At 46.8% G+C, this 24,001-nt stretch overlaps 1 protein-coding gene across 1 annotated transcript in view; it reads right to left on the bottom strand.

Moving 5' to 3' along the window:
• GABBR2 (gamma-aminobutyric acid type B receptor subunit 2) overlaps positions 1 to 24,001 on the bottom strand; it is a gene marked incomplete at both ends in the record, with an annotated part of 365,749 nt that overhangs the window by 974 nt on the left and 340,774 nt on the right. Inside the window, 5 exons of the mRNA XM_082657435.1 lie at positions 1,868 to 1,985; positions 5,788 to 5,917; positions 6,315 to 6,497; positions 8,312 to 8,536; positions 10,808 to 10,918. Of these exons, the coding sequence (XP_082513561.1) occupies positions 1,868 to 1,985; positions 5,788 to 5,917; positions 6,315 to 6,497; positions 8,312 to 8,536; positions 10,808 to 10,918 (767 nt within the window). The remainder of the gene's footprint in view (positions 1 to 1,867; positions 1,986 to 5,787; positions 5,918 to 6,314; positions 6,498 to 8,311; positions 8,537 to 10,807; positions 10,919 to 24,001) is intronic.

The raw sequence follows: 24,001 nt of genomic DNA, 5'->3' as shown, positions 1-24,001 counted from the left end.
TTCTCTATGCCCCCAGAACAAGGAACTTCTGGTAAATTCCCGGAAAGGCAGCCAGAAAAAAATCTGAGGCCGGGCTCAGTCAGGGGCTGGGTAAACAGGACTGATGGAGGAGCGGAGTGAAGAGGGAGCAGCCTTCTGACTACCTGCTCACCGCCACACCGTTCCGCTTGCCTTCTCATCAGTCCTCGTGACCAGCAGGCAGGAGAGTAAATCACCTTATTTGTTGTGAAGGCTGCTTTGGCTGATGTGCCCAGGCCACTGCTCCCCTGCTCGGCTGTGTTTTGTGCAGTTTCCCACTGCATCTGGGAAGTTGCATTCCCTGAACTCTCAGGCCTCCTTGTGTTCCCCAGGCCTGGCAACTCAGGTGGGAAAAACCCCAGACCTTCACAAAACCCAATAGGCAAAAGAAGCACTGCTGTTCCCATTATAAAGATGAGAGAAGGGTACAGAGTTTGTGTAACTTGCTCACAGAAACAACCAGAACTGGGGAAGGTGTGACTCTTGCTTCTTCTGTTGAACCACAGTGCTTTGTGGGGTGGCAAATCAACTCACAGAGGCTGCCTCAGCCCACCAGGGTGCGCCCTGGGGTGTATGCATTGGTGGGGTTCTGAGATGGATGGGGACAGATGCAGTGCTGCCCCCACTCCCTAAGGACCTGCTGGCCAGAAGGGCTTCTCCCAAGAGACCCTTCCCAGGTGCTCATGAGAGATTAGTGTGTTGGAGACTTCATTTGGAAATTAAAGTTGAGCTTGTGTAATGTCATTGGTGTTGGCAGAGTCCAGGAAAATGGGGAGCTGAAGAATGAACTTGACCTGGGAAAGGGTGTTCTGTCTGAGCATCCCAGGCAGGGTGGGCATCTGTGTGTGGTTGTCAGAGCCACTCATTCTGCTGTCTGCTGGGATCCTGTTTGCCTTTTCATTAATTCATTGCCAAAAACCTACTCAGTGCTGGAAGCTGTGTTCAGTCCAAGGGACATAGGAAGGACTTAAACCTTACCCTCAAGGTGCTTGCACTGTGGTGCAGGCAACTAATAGGTAGACCACTGATGAATGCCATGTAACCATCAGTAATTATATTGGACTGTCAGCTGCGAGGCCCTGGAGCTAATTGGGTTGAGAGGCTACTAGCTCTAAGACTAAATGGCCCCAAATGACACTGCAGTTGGTGATTGGGCTCCCTTTGCTGGTTCCTCTCCCCTTGTTGTCACTTCCCAGGGAACAAGTTTCAGAGTTGACATTTCTAATTGCTGCTTCTAATCTGCTGTAAACTGGGAAGAACTAAAAATTGCCAGTGGGGACAAAGCTACTGGAGATGTCCAGGTCTTTGCTTAGATGTCACCTCACCAAGTTTGCTCTGACCTCCCTGTGTAAAATTATACTCCCTAACTCCTTTCCTGCTTAGTTTTTCTCCAAAGCACCTATCATTTAACATAACATACTAGGTTTTGCTTTTTTGTTAAGATATTGTCTTCCCAGATAGAATGTAAACTCCATGAAGGGAAGGATTTTTGTCTGTTTTCTTCAGTGCTGTGCTTGATACATAGTAGGTCTCAGTAAATTGGTGTTAAGTAAATGTATTCATTTTATATGTAACAAAGGCAGAGAACATGGGATTTGATGTTGGAGAGACCCAAGTTCAAATCCTATCATCTCCTGCATTTAGCAACTGGTAAGCTTTGGCAAGTCACCTCCCCTCTTTGAATATTAGTCGTCTTATGTGTAATATAAGCAGTGTAATTTGACCTGCATCATGAGATTACTGTAGAGTTCAAATAAAGTAATGCATGTGAAAACATGGTGCCAAATGTAAACTCTTGTGTAGGAGGAATGTAGTCTTGGGCAGTAATTCTGAAGGAGAAGGTACTTACTGTTCTGGGGAGTTTATATCTTCTATAGGATCTTTGCATGTTCGAGAGGGCTCTGTCGTGTTCCACTGTAGCTGGGGATTTTGATCGAGGTGGTTTTTTAAAATGGCCTTTCCCCCATCTGAATGCAAAACAACAATACTGCAATAATTCTGTAAACTTAATTTTTAAAAATCAACAGTGCAGTCATTTTTAGGATACTGCCCAAGGAGAGAGAATGCAAAAGAGCCCATCTTCCCTTTGTGTTCTCTAAGCCATGGTCCCTGAGCCACTCTCCTGAGACCAAGGCAGGGAGCCTAGAAGCCCCTGTCCAGGGATGGAAGTGGCGTGCTGGGGATGTGGATAGTGTGCCGTGGGACCTCCCTTTCTCCAAGAAAAAAAGGGAATCGAGTCGACAAATGTAGGCAACATAACTTAGAAATGAGAGGTTCTAATATGAAGGTCCTTTTCACGGGTGCATTAGGAATATAATGACAAAGAAAAAAAAGAACTCCAAGGTATATTTTCCATAAGATTGCTAAGTCTGAAAAGAATAATAATAGTAAACTGCTGGTGGGAGTATAAACCGGCATAATCTTTCTGGCAGGTACTGTCAATAAGCATCAAACACTATAAAAAGTATGTGTTTTACCCAGAATTTCCACTTTCAGGAACTATCCCAAAGAAATAATTAAGGATGTTTGTGAAACTATACAAAAGATGTTCAAATCCACATTGTTTACAATATCAGAAAGTTGAAATTAACCCGAATTTGTCGGGTAATAATGGATTAGTTACAGACTAATATGTACGTATGGGGCCTCCATTCACAGAAATACTGTGTAGCCACAAAACATGATGCTCTCAACCATCTTTGTGCTTCAGAACCACCTGGAGAGAACTAAAGAAATATGAAATATAAAAACATGGCCCCCACCTAAGAGATGTGGATTCATTTGGTTTGGAAAAGAGTATGGGTGTTGGGCTTCCCTGGTGGCACAGTGGTTAAGACATGGTGCAGGGGACATGGGTTCGAGCCCTGGTCCAGGAATCCCACATGCCACAGAGCAGCTAAGCCCGTGCGCCACAACTACTGAGCCTGCGCTCTAGAGCCCTCAAGCCATTACTACTGAAGCCCGCGTGCCTAGAGCCCATGTTCCGCAACAAGAGGAGCCCATGTTCCGCAACAAGAGAAGCCACTGCAATGAGAAGCCTGTGCACCACAATGAAGAGTACCCCCACTCGCCGCAACTAGAGAAAGCCCGTGCGCAGCAACTAAGACCCAACACAGCCAAAATAAGTAAATTTATATTAAAAAAGAGTATGGGTGTTTTCTTTTTCTGCTGCAGGGTTAGGGTTAGGGCAGCCTTACATGTGTGTCATTTTGCATCCATGTGAATACAGTCAATCCTCTTCATTCATAGATTCTGTGTTTGTGAACTCGCCTACTTGCTAAAATTTATTTGTAACCCCAGAGTCAATACTCGTGGTGCTTTCACTGTTATTCGATAACACACACACAGCATCAAAAATCTGAGTCGCTCTCCCAGCTGAGGTTGAACAAGGCTCTGCCTTCTTGTTTTACCTCTCATATTATAAATAAGTATCCTTATTGTGGTCTATGAAGTACCACGTTTTTCACATTTTTGTGCGTTGTGTTGGTGCTTTCGCTGTTTAAAATGGCTCCCAAGCCTAGTGCTGAAGTGCTATCCAGTGTTCTCCTAAGCCGTGATGTGCCAGATGGAGAAAATGTGCGTTAGATGTGTTGTTCAGATATGAGTTACAGTGCTGTTGGCTATGAGTTCAGTGTTAATGAATCAACAATGTTTATTAAACAAGGTGTCTTCCAGTAGAAACACACATAAAACAAAATTATGTATTGATCAGTTGATGAAAATGTCCACCTGGGAGAGGCTTGCAGGAACCTAACCCTGTGTCTCTGCTAGGAATTCACAGTTCACAGGGACTTTGTAGAACACGATTACTGTGAGTAATGAGAGTTGACTGTATATCCTTAGGATAAATTCCCAAATTGGAGTTGCTGGGTCAGAACAATTTCTATTTCGGGCAGCAGTGTTTCGCCACCTGTTGCCTCCCACTCTCAGCAACTTTTTGATCTCTGATCTTTGTTAGTCTTATAGGTAAAAATGGTATTTCTGTGCAAATTAATTTGCATTCCTTTAATGAGGAGGGAGACTGAGCATCTTTTCATAAACATAAGAACCACTTGTATTTCCTTTAATGAGAACTCTCTTTTGCCCATTTTTCTTTTGGTTTGTTGGTCTTTTTCTTATTAGTTTGTATATAGTTACATATACTTTGTATATAATTACATATAATTTCTTTTTATATAAGAGAATAAGCTTATTACCTGAGATAATATTTTTTGGCTTAGTTTGATTTTTTGACTGTACTTATGATGGCTTTCACATTGTTAACAAAATTTCTTTTGTATTTAAATTCATCAACTTTTTTTTTATGGTTTCTCTGTTTTGCATCAAACTGAAAAGGTTTCCCTCCTGCTGAGATTACAAAAGAAATTCTCCTATGGTTTCTTCTAGTACATTCATGGTTTTCACTTTTTATATTTAAATCTTTTATCCATCTGGAATTTATTTTTGTGTAAGTTGTGAGGTAAGGATCTAACTTTATTCTTTTCCAGATGGCTACCCATTTATCCCAATGAAATTTATTGAATAATTCATTTTTCTCCACTAATTTGAAATGCTCACCTTTACTAGATACTAAAATAATCAGGAATAATTTTTATTCTTTCAGTTTCCTTGTTACTTATCTGAATCTAGACATTTTTAAACAATCAACATCTAATATAATAAGAATTATATAATAATTCTTTTGTAATAAGAATAAAACTAAAGATTTTTCATTGATTTAAACAAATTTTATAAAATTAATGAATATATGCTAATGACAAGATGCAAACAGTAGAGAAGTATATAAAATGAAACATAAAAGAATCCCTTCTCACCCACTCTCCACACATATTGTCCCTTTCCCACAGGTGGATACTGTTAACAATCTGGTGTTTGTTCTACCAGACCTTTTGAAAAATGCACTTACACACACACACACACATATGTACACATACATGTGTGTGCATATTGTATCATAATGCTTGTCTTCATACTGCTTTTCTCATTTAGAGATCTTTCCATATCTGTACAAAGAGATGCACCTTACTTTTTAATAACCGTATTATATGCCTTGTTTTGCTGTATCATAATTCATGAAACCACTCCAAATGATGAACATGTAAGTTAATTCCAGCTTTTCTCGCCTACAAGTAGTGTTATGATAAGCACTACGCGTCTATACCTTTGACCCTGTGGGATTATTTCCAAGGGGAAGCCTCCCGCTAGGGGAATTGCTAGTCAAGGGGCTTAACATCAGACTTTTGGAGAGTGCCAGACCGACTTCCAAAACATTGCAGGACAGTGTCCATTTCCATACGCTCTTATCAACACTGGTAATCTTTTTAAAATTTTGCCTAAATGTAGGCAAAAAATGGACTGTGTTATTTCCCAGGTGGTTGGTGGGATCGAATGTCATGTCATCTTACTGACCGTTCCTTTCCTGTACGTTGATGAGGTGTGTTTGAAACTGTGAAATGTTGGAAGAATTATGAGTACCTTATTCACTAAGAACAATGTGCCCCCAGTCAGAACGCTGGGAATGCTGGCCATGTGGGGTACACATGGAACTGGAGCCCAAGGGACTGAGAAAAAGAAGCCCCGTGCATAGGTGGATCCCCAGGTGGGGCTCCAAACAAACACTGAACTGCGCTCAGTAGATGTGGGTTCCAGATACTCCAGCTTGGCTTGTGTGACTTCAGACCTGCCCCACCCCCCTCTCTGAGCCTCAGTTTCTTCATCTGTAAAATGGACGGCTAGTGTCTCATACCCAGGGGTCCCACCTCCTCTTACCTGTGCTCTCAGTGAAGTTCCCCAGGTTGAGGATGTCATTGAGTTCTTGGTAGTGGTTCTGTTTAATGTAGGTGGTCTTTTCTGGCGTGTCCTGCAGCTGCATGGTGACCTCTTCCAAGTCTTTGTCCAGCTAGAAAACAAAGGCTCCCGCTGAGTCAGAGCCCCCGGCCCAGCCCCTGCCCTGGCCCCAGGTGGAAAACTGAGTTTTCCCAACTCACAAGTATAATCACAAATCTTTAAGAACTCCTTTCTTTCTGAGGATATCTTGAATCGGGCATTGCTGGACCCCAGAGCCTGGGCTAGGTGGGTAATAAACTCCTGTCAGATTCTGACAAACTGTATCTGTCTAGTTCATGTTCCTTTTGGTTCTTGCAGCCATAACGACGGTAGATGAGACTGCACGGCCATGATGTGGGGATGCTCTAGAGGGGACGTGGTGGGGAGCGGCAGCCCGGAAAGTCCCTGCACAGGGCAGAGGGACTCAAATGGGAGGAAGGGGCCCTGGCGACCAGTGCTGTGGGAGGTACCTCTGTGATCTTCATTCGCAGGCGATGGTTTTCTGACTGCAGGCCCTCTAGGCGGGACGTGCTTGCTTGGTTCACGCTGGTGACTGAGGTGGAGGTTTTAGAATCTTCTTTCTTCTGATTCTGAGTGAACTGGAATCGTCTGTTCTGAGTTGCTGCGTCTGGGTTTGTTCTCAGAGTGATGAGCTGAAAGGACAAAGGTGGGGCTGAAAAGAGGACCCTGGGGCCCTTCCTCCCATGCCCATCCAGCTGCTTCCAGCGGGTCCTGCGCTGGAGGCAACATGGGGCCCCAGGAACGACACAGGCTGGGAGTCTGGAGCCCTGGGCTCAGACTTGTTTCTGTCCCTCCTTTGTGTGTGCCCTTGGGCAGCCCCCTTCCCCTTGTAGAGTCTTGGTTTTTTTCCTTGCCACTAGATGTCTGGTCTCCTGATCCTGATTGCACCTGCATCCCAGCTATCCTGCAGAGGCCACCCAGGGCCCCTCAGCTGAGCCTCACTCTGCCTTAGCCCAGCTCCATGTAGAAAATAAACAGCTGTAGGTGACAGCTGTGAAGACAATGGGAGGAAAGTGAAGGCTTGTGCTTGTTAGAACCATGGCCACGGCCTCTGTCCACCAGGACCTATGGTTCAGAGGTGAGGGGCAGGGATGGAGGAAGGATCTTTACCAGGCCAGAGGCATTCAGGGCAGAGTGCTCACCATGGTGCTGGGGGGTGAGGATGGTGACGGTAAAGGAAGTCCAGGGGGAAGAAATGGCATATGCAAATGCAGGGAGGCCTAGGGCTCAGGGCACTTATAGAGAAGGGCAGTTGGATGGTGGACAGAGTTCTCTGGGGGAGACAAGGAGATCCAATGGTCCTGAAAGCCAGCCCAGTGTCGGGGACTTGATCCTGGAGCCAGGAAGGCAATGAGGAGCTATCAGGGGTGGTGACAAAGCAGAGTGACCCCGTCAGAGCTGGGCTTAGAATCATCTGGCATCTTTCACAGGGTGGAGAGGAAGTCAGAATGCAGGCAGAGAAGCTGTGGTGTGAGCCTGGAGCCTGGGAAAGTGTTGACTACTAAAGGAGGGAGTGTATGACAGAGGTGTTCTAGAGCAGAGCTGACACTGCTTAGGGAGTGACTGGGCGCCCAGGAAGCTGGAGGAGCCATGGGACCCCCAGTGATCTCTCCTCTCCCCTTTCTCTAAGGCAGACACTCCCTAACTTGGGTCAGTGATTTCTCAACTACCTCTGTTTCCTGCTGCTGCTTTTACTCTTGAGACCCACCAAGGTCAGGTTTTCCTCTACACAGATCAGCCTACTGCAGGGGTCAAGGCCTCTGATTCACCTGCCCACTGCTGGGTAGGATAATGTTTGGAAAATATCTCTCAGGTCAGCCCTTCAGACAAATGAAAAACATAAGTGGTTGTTAAAAATGGTTATTCCTTTTGACCCACTAATACTAATTCTGTGACTCTACCTTAAGGGAATAATTGGAAACAAGGAAAATGTATTATGTAGAAAAGTTCATTTATAATATAAAAAATCTTCAAACAACTGTAATGCTCACCAGTAAGGGATCAAGTGGTTGAGTAAATTATGGAACGTCCCCTCAACAATGGTTATGAATGTGGGAAGATACAAAGGGCAAAAGTTAAGTCAAAAAGGCAAATTGCAAAGTGTGCTATAATTACAGCTATATCTGAAAAAGCATCAGTGCCCTAAACCATTAAAAAAGAAGCTGGAAGGAAACACATCAAAAATATTAACAGTAAAAAACCAAACCAAAATATTAACAGTGATTATTTTCGGGTGGCAGGACTGTGAGATTTCTGAAAAATCTGGTTTTTTGCTTTTCTGCATTTTCCAAACTTTCTGTGATGTGAATTGTGTTCATCATTTAAAAAAAAAAAGTGTATAAAACTTGTAGAAAGTGAGAGAAACACAGCAATGCCCTTGTGATGGAGTCAGAGGCCAGACGCCAGGGTGGTGAGGGCGGGGGGATTGCTGGCACCTGCCCCGTACCTTTGGCACAAACACCAGGCAGAGGGTGATGGTGCTGCAGAAGATGATGACCAGGGCCACAATGCAGAACTGCACGTTAGGCTGGTCCCGGGTCAGGAAGGAGACGGCAGCCCCGATGATGCACATGATCCCCACGTTGTAGACGCTCATCCCAATGTACTTGCTGTCATTGAGTGCGGGGATGCTGACGTTTCGGGTCTCCCAAGCTAAGAAACAACCGAACAACTGGAACGGTGAACAGAAAAGGGAGACGGTCATTACCACGTGGCGGCATACACCCCCGTTCTGAGAAGCTACTGTACTAAGGGTTATTCTGTTCCTCCCCACTACTCTGAAGTGGGGGCTTGGGGGGAGGGAGGCTGGGGGTTTGCTGCTGGCCAGGTCTTGTGGATAATCTGTCTCCACAATCTGTCTCCACTTGTGGCCCTGGGTTGAGTCCTGCCAAGGAAATGCAGACTGGGGTGTTACACTGTCTGGTCCTCCTTCACCTCCACCACTGGTTCACACACAGACCCACAGGAGGCCACAGTGGGAAAGAACTTCAGACACAATCTCAACCATATGCCCTCCCTCTACAGAGAACCTGAAGGCCCAGAAGAGAGGAAGGGGCTTGCCCAAGGCCACAGAGCAATATGGTGGCAACAGTGGACTGTGTCTCTAGAAGTTAAGGCTAGTTTTTTTTCTGTTAAACCAGGCAGAGCCCCTGTGTCTGGGACCCCCCAATGCACATAGCCACCCAGAGTAGAGAGACTACATTTCCTAGCCATCCTTGAAGCTAGGTGTGGCATATGACTGGGTTCTAGACAATGCCATGTAGGTGGAAGTGGTGTGTACAAGTTCTGGGAAGTGTCTTTAGAGGAAAAGGCTGTTCCTCTTCCACCTTCCTAGCCGATGGAGTGGAATGTGATGGCTGGAGCTTGAGCAGCCATTTTAGATCGTAAAGTCATCTTAGACCATGATGTGGAAGCTGTATGATGAAGATGAGGAAGACAAGATGCAAGGAACTCAGATTCTAGTAGCCTCCACACCAGCCCTTTTGCTTACCTGAGAAGGCAATTATCTTTTTAAAAAACTACTATTATTGTGGGTTTTCTGTCACTTGCAGCTCTACTGCTAACCAATACATTTCCAACAGAAATTAATAGGGTAGAAGTCAAATGTGATGTAAAGTAGGGTGTTGAGGGTTTAGCTATCATGTGTTGTCTGAGGGGAAGGCAGGCTGCAGAGAAAGTGCAGATGGAATGCTGGGTAGAATGGTGGTGTGGGCAGGAGGGAGAGCTGACCACAGCTGCTGACTGCTGCAGGGGCTTCGGCTGTGGTCCAGCCCCTCCAGGAGGCTGTCCTGCAAAGGCTTCCTTTCCCTCTGGCCTTATCTCTGAAGTCTGGGGCATCCAACACCTGCATGAACCATGTAACATCATCCCAAGGGCCTACACTATCTCACAGGGCTTCTGTCCAAATGAAATGAGAGGATGGATGTGAAAGCATGTTGTAAACTGTTATATCCATTATAAGAGTAAGTTAATTATTTTGTAATTGGTATTTTTTTACAACCATAGTTGTTTTTCTCTCCTTTAAGTGTGTTATCTCACAGACTGATTTATTATTATTTTCAATTCCAATTAAAATAGGAACCAGAAGCCCAGGAAGCAGATACTGGGTGAGGGATGGAAACCACGCTGTTGAAAGTTTGCCTCGTGCTGGTTCCTTCATGTGCGGTGCCTTCAATCCTACAGCTGGGTGTGGCTTTCCACATCCTGGAGGGGAAGAAGCAGAGGCTAGGCAAGGCCAAATGGCCTGCCTGGGGTCCCTTGGCGATGTGCGTCAGAGCTGGATGGGTGCTCCAGATGCCTGCTCTCACAGGGGCTCTGTGTGCCTCCTCTCTGCCACAGAGGCCGATCGCGGCTTCACTTCACTGTGGAAGGATCTGAGGAGGGTGGAGTTGCAGGCATGGTTTGCACAGGATGTGAAGAGAAGATTCAGGGGTCAACCCAGAATAAGGTCGGGTGGGACTGCCCTTTCAAGTCCTTCCTAACTTTGAAATTCCACAGTCGTGTGAGGTGGGCTTGGTATGTGATCTTTGTTTAACAGATGAATGGAGTGGAAAGAGTATTGGGTTTGGAAATTGGAGGTTACCAGGCGGCCTTTGGCAAATCATTTAACTTGTCTGAGCCTGATTTCCCCCATCTCCAAATGGAGATGATTCCACTCATCTCCCACAGGATGTGAATGTGCGCTGGGTATCAACAGACTGCTGTCAGGGAGCAGGACAGTAGCAGCTGGGAGGCACACTCACAGTGAAATGGGGACATTATTTGTACCTATCTCATGTGATGGTTGTGGGATTGAAATGACACGTGCCAGGCACCGAGACTGGCAAAGAGCCAGTGCTTAGTCCTGGGGGCTCTGTTTATTTTTATGTTGATGGAGGCGCTTAGGAGAGAGAGCTCTGGCAGAGAAGCATTTCCCCCACTCTGCCTCCCGCTCTGCACCTACCATGAGAAGCCCCTTATAGGCATAGACGATGCCAAGCCAGATGGTCATGTGGGTGTTCTCACAGTGCTCTAGGAGAGGGCGGATGGAGATGTCCCGTCCTGCCGGGTCCGGCTGTGCGAAGAGAAAACAGAAACCCAGGGATGGCACTGGGCACCCTCCCAGCAGCCAGGTCCCTGTTTCATAGCCCTTTTCCCTCCCATGAGCCACAGCCAGTGCTACCATCCAGGAGGCCTTTTGGACCCCATCTCTGTGTTCCATGGGACTCGGGCCTCAACCAGCGTTGACTGCCTTCTGTTCGTTGGTCGTGATTCAGCTCTGACCTTCAGTTATCTGAGTTCTTCATGCATTTCCAGCTTGAGTCAGAGCTCAGGAGTAGGGACTGGGTCACTTCTGTGCCCCTAGTACCTAGCACAAGACCTGGCCCAGAGCAGGCATCTTTCTATAACATTTGTTAAAAGAGTAAGGGTGAGAATGAAGCACAAAGTTAGGTGTGGAGGCCTTCAGGTGTCTCTGGAATTAACTCAGGTAGTTGGGAGATAGTGTCTACTGGCTAGACCAAGCACGGGGCCTGCCAAACCCTATAAGGAAGGAGATCTTCTTGCCCACCACCTCCATGGAGGGAGCAGTGGTGGCAGCTGTGTTATGTACCACATGATGCACTCTGGGCCAGAGTTGATTGGACAAGGGGTGGGCATCTGACCTTAGGTAGCCAATCTGAGGCTTGTCAGGGACTTATGAGGTTTCCTAGTGCAAAGTGCTCTGCCCAAAGAGGGGTGGTGGAGAGGATCCAACCCAAGCACAGTTCTCTCTCTCAGGAATTTGAACTGAGAAACTCCAGGAGAGAATCAGCCAGATGGTGGCAAGAGGAGAAAAAGACAAAAAGGGAGTGAAAAAATATATACTGTAGGTATATATATATATATATATATGTATGTATATATATATATATGTGTATATATATATATATACATACATATATATATATGTATTTTGGCGGTACGTGGGTTTCTCACTGTTGTGGCCTCTCCCATTGCAGAGCACAGGCTCCAGACGCGCAGGCTCAGCGGCCGTGGCTCACGGGCCCAGCCGCTCCGCGGCATGTGGGATCCTCCCGGACCAGGACACAAACCCGCGTCCCCTGCCTTGTCAGGCGGACTCTCAACCACTGCGCCACCAGGGAAGCCCGGTATATTTTTTTAATGAACTATTTGTGAGTAAGTTGCAGACATCCTGGCCCTTCTTCACCCCTAAATATCTAGCATGTTTTTCCTAAGAACAGGAGATTCTCTTATATAACCACATATACCTACCAAATTCAGGAAATTTAACATTGATACAGTATATTATCTAATACACTACCTATTTTTAAATTTTGCTAATTGGCCCAATAACGTCCTTTAAAGACCCAATCCAGGACCATGCGTTGCATTTACTTAGCATGTCTGTAGTCAGCCTTGGAATCAGCCCTTCCTCCTTCAATCTCAAGACCTCACCAAGCCCAGAAATAAACCCACACACCTACAGTCAATTAATCTTTTTTTTATATATAGTTTACTTACAGTACTATATTAGTCTCAGGTGTACAACATAGTGATCTTATATATATATATATATTTTTTACATCTTTACAGGAGTATAATTGCTTCACAATGGTGTGTTAGCCTCTGCTCTATAACAAAGTGAATCAGTCATACACATACATATGCTCCCACATCTCTTCCCTCTTGCGTCTCCCTCCCTCCCCCCCACCCTCCCCCAGTCAATTAATCTTTGACAAAGGAGGCAAGAATATAAAATGGGAAAAAGTCTCTTCAGCAAGTGGTGCTGTGAAAGTTGGACAGCCCGCATGTAAATCAATAAAGTTAGAACACACCCTCACACCATGCACACACAAAAAAAGTCAAAATGGCTTAAGATTTAAACGTTAGACATGACACTATAAACCTCCTAGAAGAGAACATAGACAAAACATTCTCTGACATAAATCATACCAGTGTTTTCTTAGGTCAGTCTCCCAAAGCAGTAGAAATAAAAATAAATGGGACCTAATTAAACTTAAGAGCTTTTGCATAGCAAAGGAAACCATTAAAAAAACAAAAAGAGGGATTTCCCTGGTGGTGCAGTGGTTAAGAATCCACCTGCCAATGCAGGGGACATGGGTTTGAGCCCTGGTCCGGGAAGATCCCACATGCCGTGGAAAAACTAAGCCCGTGCGCCACAACTACTGAGCCTGCACTCTAGAGCCGGTGAGCCACAGCTACTGCAGCCCGCACGCCTAGAGCCCGTGCTCTGAAACGAGAGAAGCCACTGCGGTGAGAGGCCCGTGCGCTGCAACAAGAGTATCCCTGCTCGCTGCAACTAGAGAAAGCCTGTGTGCAGCAACGAAGACCCAATGCAGCCAAAAATTAATTAATTAATTTTTAAAAACACAACAAACAAAAAACCCCCCGAAAAGATAGGGACTTCTGTGGTGGTCCAGTGGTTAAGACTCCGTGCTTCCACTGCAGGGGATGCGGGTTCAATCCCTGGTCAGAGAACCAAGATCCTGCATGCTGCTGGGTGGGGATGGGGGGACCAAAAAGACAACCTATGGACTGGGAGAAGGTATTTGCAAATGATGTGACTGACAAGGGCTTAATCTCCAAAATATACAAACAGCTCATACAACTCAACAACAAAAAAAACCCTATCCAAAAATGGGCAGAAGACCTAAACAGACATTCACCAAAGAAGACATACAGATGGCCAATAGGCACGTGAAAAGATGCTCAACATCACTAATTATTAGAGAAATGCAAATCAAAACTACAGTGAGGTGCCACCTCACACCGATCAGTATGGCCATCACTAAAATGTCTAGGGGCTTCCCTGGTGGCGCAGTGGTTAAGAATCTGCCAATGCAGGGGACACGAGTTCGAGCCCTGGTCTGGGAAGATCCCACATGCCTCAGAGCAACTAAGCCCGTGCGCCTAGAGCCCGTGCTCTGCAACACGAGAAGCCACTGCAACGAGAAGCCTGCGCACCGCAACGAAGCGTAGCCCCCACTCACTGCAACTAGAGAAAGCCTGCGTGCAGCAACAAAGACCCACCAAAGATTAAAAAAAAAAAAGTCTACAAGTAACATATGCTGGAGAGGGTGTGGAGAAAAGGGAACCCTCCTACACTGCTTGTGGCAGTGTCAGTTGGTGCAGCCACTATGGAAAAGAGTATGGAGGTTACTCAGAAAACTAAAAATAGAATTACCATATGATCCAGCAGTCCCACTCCTGGGCATGTACCCGGAAAAAACTATAATTCAAAGATACATGCACCCCTATGTTCATAGCAGCACTATTTACAATAGGCAAAACATGGAAACATCCTAAATGTCCATTGACAGATGAATGGATAAAGAAGATGTGGTACATATATACAATGGAATACTACTCAGCCATAAAAAAGAATGAAATAGTGCCATTTGCAGCAACATGGATGCAACTAGAGATTATCATACTAAGTGAAGGAAGTCAGAAAGGGAAAGACAAATACCACATGATATCACTTATATGTGGATCTAAAATATGACACAAATGAACTTATGTATGAAACAGAAATAGACACACAGACATAGAGATCAGACTTGGGGTTGCCAAGGGGAAGGGAGGGAGGAAGAGGGATGGACTAGGAGTTTGGGGTTGGTAGATGCAAACTATTACATTTAGAATGGATAAGAACAAGGTCCTACTGTATAGCACAGGGAACCATATCCAATCTCCTGGGATAAACCACAATGGAAAATATAAAAATTAAAAATATTTTTTAAATGCATGTGTATGTGTGTATAACTGAGTCACTTTGCTGCACAGCAGAGATGGGCATAACATGGTAAATCAACTACACTTCAATTAAAAAAAAAAGACCTCAGCCTACTTCAGTCTGTTATGTCATTGATATTTCAGGCCATTTATTTTGTAGAATGTCCTTCAGTTTGGGTTTGTCTGAATGTGTTTTCGTGACTGAATTCAGGTTATGTATTCTTGGCAGGAATTCTATGTAAGTGATGTTCTCACCTCCTCAGTGTTTCACATCAGGGGCATTTGATGGCACTTTGTCCCATTATTGGTGATGTTTTTGATCATCTGGTTGAGGTGATGTCAGCCAGATCTCTCCACTTCAAACATACCAGTTCCCTCTTGTAATTAATAAATAATCTGTGGGAGATACTTTGAGACTGTGTGGGTATCCTGTTCCCCCACAAACATTAACTCAGTGCTTGCAGCTTCCATTGATGATTCCTATCTGAGTCATATTACTTTGGTGGCTGCAAAATGGTGATTTTCTAACTAACATTCCATTTAAATACTTGGCAATATATTGTAAACAAGATCTTTCCTCCCACTCATTTATGTATATCAGTATAGACTTATGGGATCCTTTTAGATTCAGTGTCTTATAATCCATTACTACTACTATTCATTTTGTTCAAAATTTTCCAGATTTGGCTAGTAGGAAACCCCCTCATGCTGTCTCCTGTGTTTTTTCAACATGCATGTCCCCATAATTTTATTTTATTTTACTTTTTACATCTTTATTGGAGTATAATTGCTTTACGATGGTGTGTTAGTTTCTGCTTTATAACAAAGTGAATCAGTTATACATATACATATGTTCCCATATCTCTTCCCTCTTGCGTCTCCCTCCCTCCCATAATTTTTTTGAGCACTTTTCTACCTCTTGACACAAGAGGTTCCAGGCTCTCCTTGTATCTTCCTTGCCCTAGTCTTGGAATCAGCCATTTCTCTGAGGAGTCCTGGTTCTTTGTAGCAGAGAATAGTATTTAGAAACCGAAATCTGGGCACTGATGTGCTCACTGTTCCTAGGGTATCATTACTTCTAGGCCCCTTTACCTATCTATCTACCCATCCATCTACCATCATTCTATCTCTTTATCATCTATCTATAGATATAAATAAAACCCAACACCACAGTGTTCTTGCTTGCTCTCCCCCATTCCATATTTGCATCTTTATTCTCTTACAGTGAGATCCCTGGTTTCTAACATCAAGGTATTCACTCATTTTCTCAATTCTATAATAGACACAAAATAGTTTCAAAATTGCTACATCCATACACTACCAACAACAAATTTACTAAGTTGAAGATGTCCTTGCAAATCTGTCTTTAGCACAGATCCCACCGAAGGTATCTCATCAAAGAACTGTTCTGGATGTTGCCTCTTAAGGCCCAGGGTAAAGCCACACTCCTGAGGGTAAGGGGTAGGCATGCCCAGGGTCAGTCACTAGGAAGAAGGGGCACATTGGTGGGATCCAGGGATGTGAAAGGCAGGCTTTAAGCACATGGGGGATGGAAACCCTATTTCTCTTTAGCCCTGCTCACTAGGCCTGACCTTCAAGGCATGCCATTGCCTGGGTACCTGTGAGTTGGGGAAAGATGGTGCTCCCATATGGATACAGGAGGGGCTGGGAGGGGTGGAGCCGGAGGGCTCAGGCCATTTTATGACTAGATCATCCAGTTGCATGCTCGCTCAGGCTGGATTTCCCTTTCTTTGTCCCAAGCCACAGAAAGCCTTAGGTTAGCCTCTTTGGTTCCATGATCGTTGAGTACACACACAGGCTGGAGTGCTACAGGGCCCTCTGCAGTGGTGGCAGTGGGTATTTGTGAGAGACACCCCAGGGAAAGGTGATCCCCAGGAACCATAGAGTTGCCAAGGCTAGAGATTTCCCCTCCACTGCTACTGACCCAGGAGCTGAGCTGGATTCTAAGAGTGGTGGGGGTTTCCTGATGTCCTTTCATTGTGTAATTGAGGAGACTGAGAAAGGACTTGGTCCCAAGGTCAACAGTGACTTAGTGGCGTAATTTGGTTTCCTCCAATGTCTGACAACTAAGTAGACCTCAGAACGCAGTAGCACAGGCCCATTACGGCCATGCACGAACAGCAAATCCATTAATGATGATAGTGTCTGTTGTTCTACAATGAAAGGCAGTCATTTATGATGAACTCTTATATTCTCTTTGTAGAGAGGACTGATTCTGTCATACCCCATTGTTCAATGTAATGAAAACTCTGTTCATGGGAAGCTAACAATGATTGCCTGGCTTATATACCTCCAGTGACAGAGTCCCCTCCTTCCCACTCTCGGTGAGATGGTTGCAGTTTTTCTTTCATTGAACCAGAACCTTCTCCTCTTATACGTCCACCATTGATCCTCGTCTTTCCTCCGGGGATCCTCAGAATGGTATCAAATTCTCTCCTTAAGTCTGCACACTCTTCCTCATGAGGGGAAGATCTGCAGTGAAGGTACATACCCACTAGTCGACCTGGTCCTCCTGAACTGCTCGAGTTTACTATTGATCTGAAAACCTAGAATTGAGCTCAATACTTCAGGTGGTACTAAGCACCCTTGCTTCAGATCTCCTTGCCTTTCTAAATAACTGCCTTTCATTGGTGATTCATATGTTCCTTACGGTTGATTAAGACCCCATAGGTAGTTTTTGTGGAACTGCTGCTAGCTCTGTCTTCTCGCTTCTGCAGCTGACATTCCAGCCTGGTTACCTTTTACCTCATTCGTAGCCCTCTCCTCCTCATAACCTCCATCCTGGTCTGCTCTGACCTCTTCGAATCCTGAAATCCCAATTCTTATATCTGGTCTTTCAGTACCCCATTTATCTCGTTAAGCTTGAGCACGGCCTCGCCTGCAGAGGTGGAAGGGCAGCAAAAAAACAAGGGCCTGCCCAGAGTTCAGAGAAGTCATGATCCCAAGGGTGAGCAGAGATGCTTCTACTCCATCTCCCAGTACATAGGCACTGATCCGGAAACAAGCCATAAAAACCTCCCAGTCATCAACGTCACTTTCACACAGCCCCAGGGCTGTGAACACTGGACACAGAGTGGCAGTGATTCAGGTGGTTTTATGAGTGATGAAGTTTATGTACTCATGAGGCTGGGGGATGGGGAGTCTGAATAAAGTCAAATGAGCCCTGCATTGAATCTCAAAGCAAACTGTAAGAGCCATGCCTTTTCTTGTATGATCCATTGTGCCTGGGACTGGAGTTCAGAGTGCTCTGAGCAGTCACACCCATGGGGAGAGATGCCTGACCAGGCAATGGGAGAGGGCAGGAAACCTGAGCCCTTACTTGGCATCGTTGTCGTGCACCAGAGGACCACTAGAGGGCACCAAAGAACCGTGTGGAGAGTCCACCCGGCAGCTGTGGATCACCCTCTGCTGGGGACACAGAGCTGCTTCTGTGGCTCCGTGGGGCTGCAAGTGTCGAAGCCGTCAGCAGCATCCTGTGCTACTCTAGAAGGCACTCACTGGCCTTAAATGAGGCCAGACTTTAGGCACTTTGGAGGACCACCACTCCACCCCCCACCCAGGGCAGCAGGTGAAGCAGAGTAGGGGGGAGGTGTGGGGAGCTGTGGGGAAGGAGGGGCCAGAGGGCCCAGGCTGTACCTGGCCATGGCACTCCCCCTGTTCCTAGTGTGGGCTGGCCACACAGCCCGGCGCCAGTGAGCACAAGGCACTGACCCCTGCAGATGCCATGCTGGGATCTGACAGGGCCTGAGCCAGGATTTTAGGCCCAGTTCTCTGTGCAGTTGTGGACTACAGCATTTCCACTGGCCTAAGAATGTTTCCCTTGCCCTGGATAACTGGCTTACAAGAACTTTCAGCTTGCTTTTTTCTCTTCTTTATTTTCCTTCCTTATTTGTTGCTCACTTGGGCAATTACCTAAGTAATCATTCATTCATTCATTCATTCCATAACTATCAAGCACTACCATCTGCCAGGTACTGTTCTGGGCATGGGGAAGGCAGCAATAGCCAGGGCTGACAAGAGCCCTGTCCTCATGGGTCTTCCATCCTAGTAAGATCAGGACGGCTCCATGAGAGATGACCTCAGAGGGGGAATGGGCTGGCCTCAGCAAGTAACAGCCACCCTAAGAACACCAAGAGCTGCCTTGTCATGAGTGACAATAATGTGCTAGTTGCAAAGCTGTGAGCTCTACACACGTTATCTTGTTGAAGCCTCATAAGAATCTAACAAGGTTGGACTTCCCTGGCAGCACAGTGGTTAAGAATCCGCCTGCCAGTGCAGATGACACGGGTTCAAGCCCTGGTCCAGGAAGATCCCACATGCCGCGGAGCAAGTAAGCCCATGCGCCACAACTACTGAGCCTGCGCTCTACAGCCTGAGAGCCACAACTACTGAGCCCACGTGTTGCAACTACTGAAGCCTGCGTACCTAGAGCCCATGCTTCACAACTAGAGAAGCCACCACAATGGGAAGCCCGCGCACTGCAACGAAGAGTAGCCCCCGCTTGCCGCAACTAGAGAAAGCCTGCATGCAGCAACGAAGACCCAATGCAGCCAAAAATGAGAAAAAAAAAAAGAATCTATCAAGGTGTTAACCTCATTTTACAGATGAGGAGACTAAGGCACAGAGAAGTTAAGTAACTTGCCCTAAATCTCCAGCTAGTGTCAGAGCTGAGATTTGTTTGATTCCCAAACCAATGTTCATTCCTTCCTCACCACATGCATCCCCCAACTGCCCTGCTTCATATTCCAAGGAGACAGTGGGTATAATACCTGCTCTGTAAATTGTGAGGTGCTGCTCATGGGAGGAATGACTTAATTGCTAAACAGTCAATAGAGGCCTCCCTGAAGCCCCCGGAGCTCTGCAAAGGCTATGCTTTGGTGCTGCATGAAATCAAGCTGTCTGCAATGGCCGGAGGCTGCAAGTACTCACACCTGACTCCTGGTCTAGCTGCTGCTCAGCGGGAGGCAGGCAGACGCTGCCCGGGAAAGCCTCCCCCATCTGTGCAGCGAAAGGGGAGCAGCTGGCCTGAGAGTCCCTCCGCATGATGCAACTATTCACAGTTTAGGTCAGTTGCCCCTACAAACATCCGGCTTTGTCAGGCTGCGCAAATGGACCAGCAAGGGTCTGGGCATGGCTTGAAACATTGAGGCCTGAAAGGTCAAAGGGCTGGGTCCTGTTATAGACTTACTGGGTGACCTTGGGCAAGTCCTTGCCCTTTTGTTGACTTCAGTTTCCCATCTGCAAATGAGCCTATGAGTTAATTTACAGTATAGTTAATGTAAGCCTGAATAACTGAGGGATGACTATATTTGTCTTACATTTCACGACTGTATTTGTCCTGCATTCAGTCATTCAGAATTGACTTGATCAGTATTTCTCATGTGCCTGCTGTGTGCCGTGCACTGTGCTTGATGCTGGGGTCCGGGTGTATAAGACCCGTAGGATGCTTGTCATCCTGGAGCGTGCATTCCAGTGGAGGGCACAGGAGGTTGACAAACCATATGGCACAGCTATGAGTAGAGGGGGTGATAAGTGTTCGTAAAGAGAACAACAAGGCATTCTGAGGGCTACTAGCCAGAGGACCTACTTCAGACCAGGTAGTCTGGGAAGGCTCTTCTGAAGTGGCGACATTAATCTGGGACCTGAATGGTGGGAAGACGAGCCATGTGAAAACCTCGGGGGAGAGCATTCCTAGGAGAGGGAACAGCAACCAGGCAGGACCTGAAATGGCAAAGACTTTGGCATATTTTAGGAACCAAAAGGAGGCCAGTGTGGCTGGAGTGCAATAAGTGAGGGGGCCAGCGCTGCTCCTCACTCCATAATCTGCACACAAACCACCTGGGGGGCTTGTTAAAATGCAGATGGGTCAGTAGGTCTGGGTGGGCCCCGGGATGCTGTATTTCTAAGCAGCTCCTAGGGGATGCTTGAAGCTGCTGGTCCACGGACTGCCCTTTGGACAGCAAGGCCTTAAAGGATCTTAAGCAATAGGGTGACATTTGGTCCTCAGCTTAGCAGATCTCTGGTTAAGAATGCAGACTCCTTGAAAAGGGAACCCTCCTACATTGTTGGTGGGAATGTAAGTTGGTGCAGCCACTGTGGAAAACAGTATGGAGGTTCCTCAGAAAACTAAAAATAGAATTACTATATGATCCAGCAGTCCCACTCCTGGGCATATATATATACCTGGATAAAACTATAATTCAAAAAGAAACATGCATCCCTATGTTCATAGCAGCACTATTCAAGTAGCCAAAACATGGAAACAACCTAAATGTCCACCAACAGATGAATGGGTAAAGAAGGTGTGGTACATATATACAATGGAATACTACTCAGCTATAAAAAAGAATGAAATAATGCCATTTGCAGCAACATGGATGCAACTAGAGATCATCGTACCAAATGAAGTCAGTCAGAAAGAGAAAGACAGCTACCATATGATATTGCTTAGATGTAGAATCTAAAATATGGCAGAAATGAACCTATCTATAAAACAAAAACAGACTCAGACATAGAGAACAGACTGGTGGTTGCCTAGGGGGTGGGGGAGGGATGGAGTGGGAGGTTGGGGTCAGCAGATGTGAGCTTTTATGTATAGGATGGGTAAACTACAAGGTCCTACTGTATAGCACAGAGAACTATATTCAATATCCTATGATAAACCATAATGGAAAAGTATATTAAAAAAAAGAATGTATATATACGTATAACTGACTCACTTTGCTGTAGAGCAGTAATTAACACAATATTGTAAATCAACTATACTTCAATAAATAAAAAAGAATGTATACTCCTTTTGTCATTTGCACGCCTCTGACACAGAGTGACAGCTAAGCACAAGGACAGGCTTGACACAGCGTGTCTGTGTGTTCAGACCCTGAGTGGGGAGGGTGAGGAGTCCGGTGGTGGGCATGAAGGGTGCCACGAGCTTCCCCTGTGATCACAGGGCTCTTGGCTCTGGTCCCTCGGACCTCTTAGGCTGCCACTGCTGTGGGTAGCTCAGGTTCCCAAGCACCACCTGGCTAGTGCTTCTTTGAAGGAGGGGGTGTCTTCCACCTTCTGACCAGCTCCCAGAAGCTGGCTTTCTCCCTCTTTTTTTTTAAATTTCAAAGCTGATTTTTGAAATATCTGGTAGAACTGGTAGATTTTTCTACTGGGGGTGAGTATATAAATGTGAGTTTGAGTGTGTGTGGTACGGAGAGGAGGGAGCATGTCTGACCTCTCTGGGCTGCATTTCAGAGTCTTGAGATGCTTCTCTTTTCCTGGGAAGGCATGTGAGTCAACACTGCCTCTTTTTGGGGGGAAGATGGGGGGTGGTCCCATCAAGGAAACCTGGCAGGGAGAGAAAGGCCCCTGGGTTCAGATCCCAAGTCCATCACTTGCCGGCTGTGTGACTTTGAACACATCTCTAAGCCTTTCCGAGCCAAGATTTCCTCACCTGCAACCTCCCAGGTTTGGCAAGATGATCAGAAGAGGTGACTAGTGAGTTCAGCAGGCTCCTGAGACTCGAAGGCCCACTCCTTATATGTGAACCATCATCGTTATCTCCCCGCGCAGGGAGTCACAGAGCCCTGGAGCTGGGAGGACCTTCCGGATCCCTCCGGGCTGGCTGCTTATCTCCACAGCAGCAGCTCCACATCTCCAGGCAGCCAAGCTCTAAGCTGTCACTTCAGGGTAAGATTTTCTTGTTAGACTGTTTGATTACGAGTTTGGGTGAATTTTTTTCAGAATCCCAAATCGGGAAGGGACCTGTGAGATCACCCACAAGGGTTTCTCTACGGGGGAACTTCCGGCAGCTATTTTCTTTGGAGGGCGTGTGATTCTCTGTTGTGAGGGACTGTCCTGTTCAGTGCAGGGCACTCAGAACCCCTGGCGCCTGGGCACTAAATGCCAGGAATGCCCTCTAGTCACCGTGTCAGCCAAAGTCCCTCTCCCCTGGCTCCCCGCTTCTAAACACTAAGGGGATTATGCTCTAGTCCAGTTCCTCTTTCTACAGACAGAGAAACTGAGGCCCAGAAAAGGACTCATAGCAAGTGGGTGACTGATTAGAGACACAGATGCAGGTGTCCTGACCTCGGTCCCATGCCCTGTGCGCTGGACCATGCTACGGGTTGTCACAGGGGGAGCCAGCCAACCTTTATCGGGACTTACCCTTCCCAGGTGCCAGACGTGGCCAAGTCAGCCCCCTGGAGCTGGCCTGAGGGCCAACCTCTGGCTTTTGGACTTATTCAATCTGCTGGTACTATGCACCCTTGCTCAGGTGTACTGGGGCAGCTTCTAGAACAGCAGGCATGGGGCCCAGAGCCGCTCACCCTGTCCACACTGGCCACATCCCTCACGGAGTCCCACTTGGCAGAGGGGAGATGAGGTAGGGGAGGTGGCTGGGACCTGGCTGAGGAGGGCAAGGAGCCCGGGCTCAGCATTAGGATGCCAGTGGGCCAGCACCCCTGCCTGGTCCTGTTCAGAGAGACATCCTGAGTTTGACCTTGGAATCTGGCAGGAAATTCTGTGGCTGTGTAAGGGTCATAGCTGGGGTGAGGACTGTCTTGGGGAAGTTAAGGGCTGACAAGTGCAATAATAGGCCCTAACATTCTAGCCCTTTGCAGCTCATAAATGCATTCATACTAGGATCTCTCTTTGATTTTGACCTTAGAAGCCAGGAATTTTATACCCATGTTACAGGTGAGGAAACTGAGGCTCAGAGAGGACAAGAGATTTGCTTAAGGCGACACAGCAAGTCAGAGGCAAAGCTAAGCCAGACCTCTTTCCTGCAAAGCAGGTGGGGGCATCTCCGCTTCTGTGGCTTGGCTCTGTTCCCCTCCCCATGGAGGTGGGCCTTCAGGGGTGCCCCTGCTCTCCGTGGGCCTATGTCTGAGGCTTCTGGGGGCAAGACTGGAGCAGGAAGAGCTCCTGGGTATCTGCCGCTGAACCCGAAGCCAGAAGGTGCTTGCTCATGGGGGGGCTTCCACAAGGCACACTGTGAATGGGTGACGGCACTGCTGCCTCCCAGGCGTCAGCTGTGTGGTCTACACTGCCTGCCTGGCACGAGGCGGGGGCATCATGCACTGCTCAGCGAGCCTGACCCGCGCTGAGCAATGAGAGACGACCAGGGCCCGAACAGGCACTTCCCCAATGAAACGATGGCCTGGCGACTGGGGACAGGGAGGCAGCTCCGCACTCCTCAACAGACAGTCACCAGGGAACGGCTGGGCACCAGGGTGGGGAGTCTTCCCTCGGCTCTAGAGCAGAGAGAAACTCGTGCCCCTCGGGTAGTGTGCAGGGCCAAAGGTGTGTTACTTCACCTATACGGTGTTTTAACGTTTTTAGACTTCACAGGTAGTAGTTAAACCTCAGGTGATTCCACATGAACACCCAGATT

This window comes from Grampus griseus (genome assembly GCF_964374135.1).
Source record: "Grampus griseus genome assembly, chromosome: 6".
NCBI lineage: Eukaryota > Metazoa > Chordata > Mammalia > Artiodactyla > Delphinidae > Grampus > Grampus griseus.
This window is presented reverse-complemented; position numbering and strand designations above follow the sequence as displayed.